The sequence below is a fragment of the Daktulosphaira vitifoliae genome, unplaced genomic scaffold (assembly GCF_025091365.1).
Source record: "Daktulosphaira vitifoliae isolate Bord-2020 unplaced genomic scaffold, ASM2509136v1 Scaffold_2, whole genome shotgun sequence".
Lineage (NCBI taxonomy): Eukaryota > Metazoa > Arthropoda > Insecta > Hemiptera > Phylloxeridae > Daktulosphaira > Daktulosphaira vitifoliae.
The window spans coordinates 11,790,318-11,799,325 of NW_026099573.1; the positions used below are offsets into that span (position 1 = coordinate 11,790,318).

The 9,008-nt window shown below is 27.1% G+C and overlaps 1 protein-coding gene across 5 annotated transcripts in view; it reads right to left on the reverse strand.

Moving 5' to 3' along the window:
• LOC126898935 (LIM/homeobox protein Lhx3) overlaps nucleotides 1-9,008 on the reverse strand; it is a 27,524-nt gene continuing 18,516 nt past the window's right edge. Inside the window, exons 1-8 of one of the 5 annotated variants that reach the window (XM_050673352.1) lie at nucleotides 8,727-8,743; nucleotides 7,700-7,852; nucleotides 4,778-4,952; nucleotides 4,164-4,366; nucleotides 3,180-3,363; nucleotides 2,799-2,944; nucleotides 1,368-1,556; nucleotides 1-432 (exon numbers count right to left, since the gene is read on the reverse strand). In XM_050673352.1, the coding sequence (XP_050529309.1) occupies nucleotides 320-432; nucleotides 1,368-1,556; nucleotides 2,799-2,944; nucleotides 3,180-3,363; nucleotides 4,164-4,366; nucleotides 4,778-4,952; nucleotides 7,700-7,820 (1,131 nt within the window). In that variant the 5' untranslated portion in view covers nucleotides 7,821-7,852; nucleotides 8,727-8,743 and the 3' untranslated portion in view covers nucleotides 1-319. Of the gene's footprint in view, nucleotides 433-1,367; nucleotides 1,557-2,798; nucleotides 2,945-3,179; nucleotides 3,364-4,163; nucleotides 4,367-4,777; nucleotides 4,953-7,699; nucleotides 8,106-8,726; nucleotides 8,744-9,008 lie in introns of those variants that run through there. The other 4 variants (XM_050673353.1, XM_050673351.1, XM_050673349.1 and 1 more) reach the window with 4 other exon arrangements.

The window sequence follows — 9,008 nt, forward strand, 5'->3', positions numbered from 1 at the left end:
TAATATTGGACAGTTTAATAAATCAATAATAATACGGTTAATACACTTTTCACACGACATAATATTACAAGTTATATACAATAACCATTTGTTAATGTTTAAATGTGTTATAGAATATACAATTCTGGTACAGTAAAATATTCGTTTCTTTTTGAAACGATAACTAACAGTAGGTACAATATGTTATATAACAATATAAAAAAAAGTGTTTTTTTTTTATATAATTTAAATATTTAGATGATTATAAAATGTTGGTTTGTACTTTTTCAAGTTTTTAACTAAGTTCATAGTTTGTTATGGCGTAAATTGATTAAGTTTTTTAGTATCTGTGTGGTGTTTCTCCCAGCCATGAATCTGGACTCGGTGGAAAATCTCCAAAACCATGAGTACTACTGTTGTCACTTAGCTCTGAAGGGGCGGAATGGGTTGGACCTGATAAAAAATATTTTATTTTATATTAGTAAAATTTTACTCTTCAAAACTTTAATTTGCATAAGACGCCATTGGAATTAAAATTTTTTTTTATTACTGAAAAAATGCTGAAATTAACACAATTCAAAAAAGGTTAAATATATTTATTAATTTATTTGGTATAATTTTTGTATTAGTTATAGAAATGGGTAGTAAACTTAAGCTTTTAATATTATTTTTGAAATCTTATATATAAAGTATTTAACACGTTAAATTTAAAATAAAATAAGCTTTTTTCATATACTTTAATTAGAAATTGTTTAAGATTAGTAGAATGAAAACGATAAATGTTTAAGGTAATAAGACTTAAAACAAGTTTAATATAAACCAAGTAAATCAAATTAGTAAGATTTTTAAATACTATTATTTTTAAATGACATATTATGTTTTTTAATAATAATTATAGGCCTCGAGCTAAAACGTGTTACAGCATATTTTTAAATTTTACACTACAGGTAATATAGAAAAAGAAATGATATTTTATGTAATACAAAATTTACTTTTTACACGAAATTTTTCCCGAGAAATTTTATTATATTTATGATAATAAATTTATGATATTCATGAGTTTTACTCCTTTTTTTTATCTTAACATTGAGATTTAACTTGAAATAATGTGTTTTGGAAAGAACACATTTGGACTTGTCATTATGAAATTATTAATCGTAAATTTTCTATTTATTTTAAAAATAATTATGATAAAATTTTTTGATTGAATTTTTAAATTAATATTTTTGTGGTACATTTTTTTATTGAATAAAATCGACTTATTAATTTTTGAAATAAAATTATTTAAATACTATTCGGTAAGTTCCAAAACATAAAATATTTTTTTTGTTAAATTAATAAACTACTGCTAAATGATTTGTTCTTAAAATAGTTTTTAATCCACTTACCTACGGTGATGAAACCGTTGTCGGCAGTAAATGTGGTAACATGTTGAGAGGGTGATGACATGTACTGGTGCGATGAGGGTGAGGAATTACCTGGCAAAAACTTGTGATGATGACTACCAGGTAAAGGCGAACTATGTTCTTGGTCGATAGTTAAAGTACTGGTACCGTAACTATCATTGCTCTCCAAATCTGGTTTGATTAAACACATTTTATGTAAAAAAAACTATACATTTATATTTATGTATTATTAAAACTTCAATATTTGTTTAATTTATCTACTATACTGGCAGATAATAAACCACTCGTTTACTCACAAAATAAATACAACATTGGAAAAACAATTTTTTATTTCTTTTAGCTATTTTTAGTTATACATGTAATGTTTTATTATTTTATTATTTATTATTTTATTATTTATCATCTAATAATTACCGTTAAAAATCAACCCTTATAACTTTAAGGAGTGTGGACTTCATTTTTTTAAAATGATAATATACATTTTAAACTACATTATAAAACAGGAAATATTCTAATTAAGAAAATGACTGGTCTATAACTTTTGGACCGATATTTCAGAAGTTATTAACAATTTAAAGTAAAGACTGGATCTGAGAAGTGGGTGCTGCTGTTTTTATCTCAATAGTCATTTCCCGGCTGTACTATCCGTGTCGCCTAGGTATAAAAATAAGAATAACTTTCAAAGTGCTGGTCCCAAAGTTGTCATTTTCTTAATTAGATTATTTTTCATTTAGAAGATAAGAAAGATACTGATAATAAAATTTGTTATAAATAAAAATACTTTGTTGATACTTTAGGTATTAAAATTCAATTACGAAAGTAATTTGAATAATTTGAATATTACGAAAGTAATAAATAACTCTATGATAATCAATTAGATCACTTAAAATAATATTAATTATTATTTTAAATATAAAATATTATAAAAATAAGCTAGTTAAAAATGTTGGTTGCTATTTAAAAAAATGGGATTGATACTTCTTTAAATCATAAGGAATATTTCTAAAAAGTAATCATTAGCTAGTAAATCAAGAAATATATGTAATTTAAAACAAAAATTTTCTTTCTATATTATATTATTATATTTTAATCGAGTGGTTCATAATAAGTCGATCACTTTGTATACATGTACAATGGATTGTGGGGATAAATTAATTAGTATTTATAATTTATCCTTTTTATAGTTAAGAAATATAAGCATATTAATACGTAGACTGCACTTTTTTTTTATATAGGGAATATTTTATTTATAAAAACTTTTATTTCTCAAACGAATTTTATGTCGAGTATACTAAAATTCATTTGAAGCGTAGTCTATTAACTTATATATGGAGACATTTTTTATTAATTAATTAATTTATTTATTTTAATAGGAAATAGATTAATTTCGGGTATTAAAAAGTAACTACATACCATGAGAATGACTAAAGTTTGAATCAAGGTCAACTTTCAAGTCTTCTTTGTCATTTCGAGGAGATATTGAACCCTTCATTGTTCTAAAATATTGACTCCAGCGTGATCTGCCGGCATCTTTTTTTAGCCTTTTCTCCTTGGCTCGTCTGAAAATTGAGAATAGAATTTTATCGAGTCAAGATAATTAAGTGTTTTTATAGCACAATAAATTTTAAAATTAAAACAATTTTTATAACTAATACAATAAATTAATCTGTGCATTTTTTAACATAATATTTATTACAGATTAAGATGATTGGTTTAGATAAATGTTTATGAGAGTCATACGAAGTGTATGATATTAAAAATGTTACAAAATTATGTTTGGTATAAACATTTTACCTGTTTTGAAACCAGACTTGAACTACCCTCATATCCAATCCTGTGTCTTGACTTAATTGTTCTCTTACATGCCTTGCTGGCTTTGGGCTATTGTTGTATGCCATTTTAAGAGTCTCCAATTGCTTTGCCGTAATGGTAGTCCTGGGTCTTTTATTTGGTTGGTCACCATCCAGGCATCCGCCCTCTTTAAACAAATATAACTGTAAGTTTTCTTTTGGTTTTCAACTATAATCCAAATTATTTTTAACCAATGCAGAATAAATAATATCCGTTTCGCGATTATATTACTGAATAGTTTTTAGTATATTATTTACTGAATATTTTTTTTGTTTTTGGCAAAAGAGTTGTAGTTTTATAAAATTTGTTTTCATAAATATTACATGGTCATTTATCGCACAAAAAGATAGTTATAAATTTTAATATCACTAAAAAAACATACACTATCTTATGATACACATTTGATTTTTTTGTATATTAAAGATTTTTTACGCCAATGGACGTATTATGTTTAATATATCCACTCTAATGTCACTCCAGTGACAATAGGCGAGGACGTGATTGGAGAGGTGGAAAGTATTAGGTATTTAGGATCAGTTCATCGATGGTAATTCACTAGCTTCACGTATCTTTACACCGAATTTGTTTAGAAAACTGTGGTACATTCTTAAAAAAAAATGTTCGATTTTCACATATACTACGTAAGAAAAAATGTTAATAAATAGAAATAAAAATGTTATTAGAGATAATATGATATATTTGTGTACGAATTTTCGATACTTTATGCTACTTGTGTGTAAAATTAACGTGTATATTAAAAATTTCGTACTAACGTATGGGAATTTTCGGAATTTATCTTTTAGTGTACTATCCAACTTTCTTGGGTCTCAATCATTACTAACTCTTATGGATTCAAAAATAAACAACTAGTCACTGAAGATGACTGTTTAGATTATCCGTTGAAATATTATGATATTTGGTTTTTACCTTTTGTTTTAGCTGCTTCATAGTCAGGCTTACACACTAATTTTCTGTCTTCCATTAAATAGAACTCATCACCAGTATTTAAGGTTCTACCACACATTACACAGGCAAAACATTGAAGGTGATACACTAAATCTTGCGCCCTCCGAACTATTTGTGTGGGCGGAATTCCTAAATCGCACCCGGCGCACTTTGTCCCGTACCTCCTGGCAACAAAATAAAAAATAGTCGCCAACTAAGTCAATGTCATTAAATACTAATTGAGAGTTCAGAGCAACAACCAAGTAAGTAAAATTTTTCAGAAAATTATTTTTTTCTTTTAGTTTTAAAAAAATCTGATTTATTTGCGTACTACTGTTTAAAATCTGGTAGTGCACTAAGATTATTTGAGGAGATATTTCATCTAAGAAAAGCTTTTTACCATTGCTATTAAAAAAATCTTTTTAGTAAATTGCTTCACCTGAAAAATGTCTGAAATTGTACTTACTCAGTTGTTGCACCGAGCCCTTCAACTTTATTTGTTTAATCTAAGATATTTGGCCACATTAAAAAACGTAATGTTATTTTGTATTAAATATGAACCTCTAAAAGAAATTTATGACATGGTATGTACTCACTTAAAAAAGTCGTCTTTGCAAAACAACATTCCGTTTCTTGCAAAACACTTATCTGCTAAATTTGCTCCGCACTCGTTGCACTTCAAACAACGAGCGTGCCAAGTTCGTTCTAAAACTTTTAGAATAAATCTGTCTAAAATTAATTCTTGACAACCACCACACTTTGGAATGCTAGCTGAAATAAAAAATGTTATTAGACTTATGTCTATAAATCAGTTTCAAGAAAATTGATTCTAGATTTATAATATGATTATATGATTTATCAAAATATATAACTATATAAGGAATTGTATTTATAATAATAAATAGTAATGAATTTTACCTGAGAAGAGAAAAGCGCGGGGCTAGTTGTAATCGTAGAGACATTTTGTACTTTAAATTGTAGTAACACTGTCATTTAGATGATTTTATAGATGAATCAATCAAAAATGTTTTTATGAAACTATCGGTTATATTTTATAATACTAAAATTTATTTATATTGTAGTGTTTAACGTAATAATAGTAAATCTTAATCGATGTTTTTTTTTGTTTATTGTTTTGATTAAAAGACGCAAGGTAAATTTGTTTTGATGTTAAATACTTAGGAATATCATAGGTAACATTATTTAATTTCCTATTTTGAAGAACAAATAATAATGATATATTTTGAATGATAACAGTTTATATAGACATTTTTTTATTATAATTTCTGTTTAAATAAAATTTAACGCATTACTATGTAACAAAAAGTCATGACTATTAATAAATCTTTAAAAATGAAATTTTGAGATCAACGAGTTACTAAAGGGTTATATTGTATGTTACTTTTATTTTTGTATTTAAATAAAACTGATGTCAATTTTCATAGAAAGAATCTGTATATTTAGAAAGAGAACTATAAACTGGATAAACTAAACTTAAGTGTAAAAAATAAATTTTTTTTGAGATATATTCTTCTATTATATGCGCTAGTGCGTTATGTATGGGTTTGGTTGGGTTGGCTTTATTGTGATTTAAAAATATTAGGTGATAATAAATTATAATTAGCCACTTAATATTTTTTTAAACTCTACTTTTGGTACTATACAGGGTGATTTTTTTATCATAACTCACTCAATTACTTGCAAAATAATAATAATTTAAACATTTTTTTTTATTATTATCTTTAGTTACACAGTATTCTTGAATTTTTAACTATGTAATACTTTTTAAGTTCATCCCTTATGCCTTGGAGGGGGGTCAACTTTGTTTTTTTAAATGGTAATACATATTTTTAATTTAATAAAATGTTTGAGTTTTTAATTTAATAGTAAATTGCGTTTGAATTTTTAATATAACTTTATTAGCTTATTAGATATAAACATTTAAAGTTTCAAAATTTTGAGTTAATATACATGTATAATACACATGGGATTGTAAATACAGGTAGCTAATTGGATTTTTATGACATTGCTGTCTCAGTCACGGATTGTTTATTATCAATTATGATTATCAATAGATATACTTTCTGTATTGTCAGTTAGTGTATTTATAAACTCATAACAATGTGCCTTACTACAATTGATAATAACAATGCTGTGTACCTGCTAATATCGATGTTATAAAAAACCAATTAGCTACCTATATTTGTAATCCCTTGTGTATTATACCTGTATATTAATTCAAAAATTTGAAACTTTAAATGATTATATCTAATAAACGAATTAAGTTATATTAAAAATTCAAATGCCATTTACTATTAAATTAAAAACTCAAACATTTTATTAAATTAAAAATTTGTGTTACCATTTAAAAAAACAAAGTTGACCCCCCTCCAAGGCATAAGGGATTAACTTACAAAGTATTACATAGTTAAAAATTCAAGAATAATGTGTAACTAAAGATAATAATAAAAAAAAATGTTTAAATTATTATTATTCTGCAAGTAATTGAGTGGGTTATGATAAAAAAATCACTCTGTATAGAGTATTCAGTAAGTAAAGAAACAAGTCAATTGTTATAAATATTGAGAACAATAGAAACCCTTTTCCTTACTTACCGAACACTTATATGAGCATTCTATTACTTATGGCGGTTCCTTAAGAAACCACTAGCCATAAACAACAAATTACTTGTTATTTCTATTGATGCAACTAAAATCAGTTTTAGTTAAAACATTTATCGATTGATTTATTTTTTATCGCGAAATCATATAAAAACTCTATTGACACTCTCGAGTTTCAAAATTATATTATAGTAATTAAACGTCACTACTTCTTAGGAAACTATTTTTAATTATATATCAGAAACACTATAACAATATGAAATCTAAAAAAAATCTGCATATTTAAAAAGCTTTAGTGAGTGTCTACTTTGGGTCGACGCAGTTTTGGATTATATTATCGGATTATTTATAACATTGTAAAATTTATCTGTGAATAATCAGTGGCAGACTTTAGATTAGTGGTTATGTTAGTTTCAAAGACTATGGTTCAGGATCATTACCTTTAACAATTTTTCTAATTTAAATAGGCCAATTTTTATAATACGAGATTCTTAAGGAAACAAATTTCTAAAACAATATTTTAAGGTTTAAAAAAAAGTTACAACAGGGAAGTTTTTTTTATTTGACTACTTTGTGTAAGAAAATCGTATGATAGGAAATATTTTGTAAAACATTACCACCGACTTAATGGAACATTTTCGGAGATAATGAAATACTTAAAAAGTATTACATCGTATAGACTAAATAAAATGTTATAGTAAAGATGGAAAATTTGCTAATAATATTTGAAGACAAGTAAATTGAAAATGTTTACAAGAAAAAATGCCGTGATGTCTTTCAGTCGTATGTACAACTGTGAAGTTATCACAAAATATATTCAATTTTCCCGTTAATGAGAACACGCTTTTTTGTGTTCAAATTTATAACTGTATTGTTCCTCATCAAAGGAAAACATACCTAATATCTTAACTGGGATATTACTGAGGTCTTGTTGAAAAAATCGCAAAAACGAATTCGGCAACCAATCAGCCGTGTCCGATTCTTCATTGTTGCTGACATGCAAAGACGAATCTATCATTTTCCAACGTTAACGTGTTGATAACACACATGCTATAAGTCATCGGCACATATTATTAAAAAATAAAACTATAATTACGGGTTAATCGTCGTATCGGTTATTTAAATAGAGTTAAAATAAATAATGAGATACTTAGAACGAAAAAAATTAAAATAATTTTCCAGATTGTGTAAAAAATTAGTGTAGACGGAAATCGGTATAATTAAATAAAAAAATAATCAAAAGTTGTTCGCCAATAACGAGCAAGTCCGTTACGCATACCAGGCAAAATGACACTGAATAGTCAAAACTCGGGGTATTCCCTGCGCCTCTAAGGGGGTGGTTGTTAAGAGTTACGTGGTAAGGGAGTTGGCGGTTACCGTTATGGGGCGGTTGGGGATGAAAAATGTATAGGACGATAGTAGCATGGAGGGAGCGGGGATCGATATGCTGCCGAGTGTTGCCATTCGTGGCCACGGGCCACACCCAGCGCCGCCTCCTCTTCATCTTCTGTACCAACACTTTCCGTCGGTTGTATGGCTGTCAGTTGCCCTGGCATTGTACAATGCAAATACAAATGTGTAAAAATATATTATTGTTTCAATGCTGTTCATGTACATTATGATAAGATCTTCTACAATCAATTGTACAGATAAAAAATGATAGGTGAATGCAATTTCTAATGTGATATACAGTTATCGGAAATAGCTTGTAGCATTCATAAAATACTGTACTGGTTTTGATGCTTTCGACAAAGAAAACTATGACAGTATGTCGGTCGTTTTTGAGATTCCCGAGGCGAATAAAAGATCCGTACAATGAAAAATGATTTTTAAAGGATTTATAAAACTCGTAGGCAGTAAATGTACATAAATATAAATAGTTTCGCAAAGAAAAAGGGACGACCAGCAAAGAAAGATTACGTACATTATGTATTGCTTTTGTCAGATCGCATGCCAAGGGCAGTGTCGGTTTTATCATTCATTTCTCAGAAGTTTTTCCTTGGGGTAAACGACTGAGTCCATAACAGGGAAATATCTCGTGCTTAGGATTTCATATTATGATAATATGTAAATTCACTAGAAATGCTTTGAGCTCGTTTTCTTTTCTTTGCGTACAAATGTTTAATACATTCCCTGTAGTAATACAGCTAAGAACGGTCGATAATAGTCTCTTTAGCTCAAAGCTCCTTAAAAAAAAAAAAAAAAA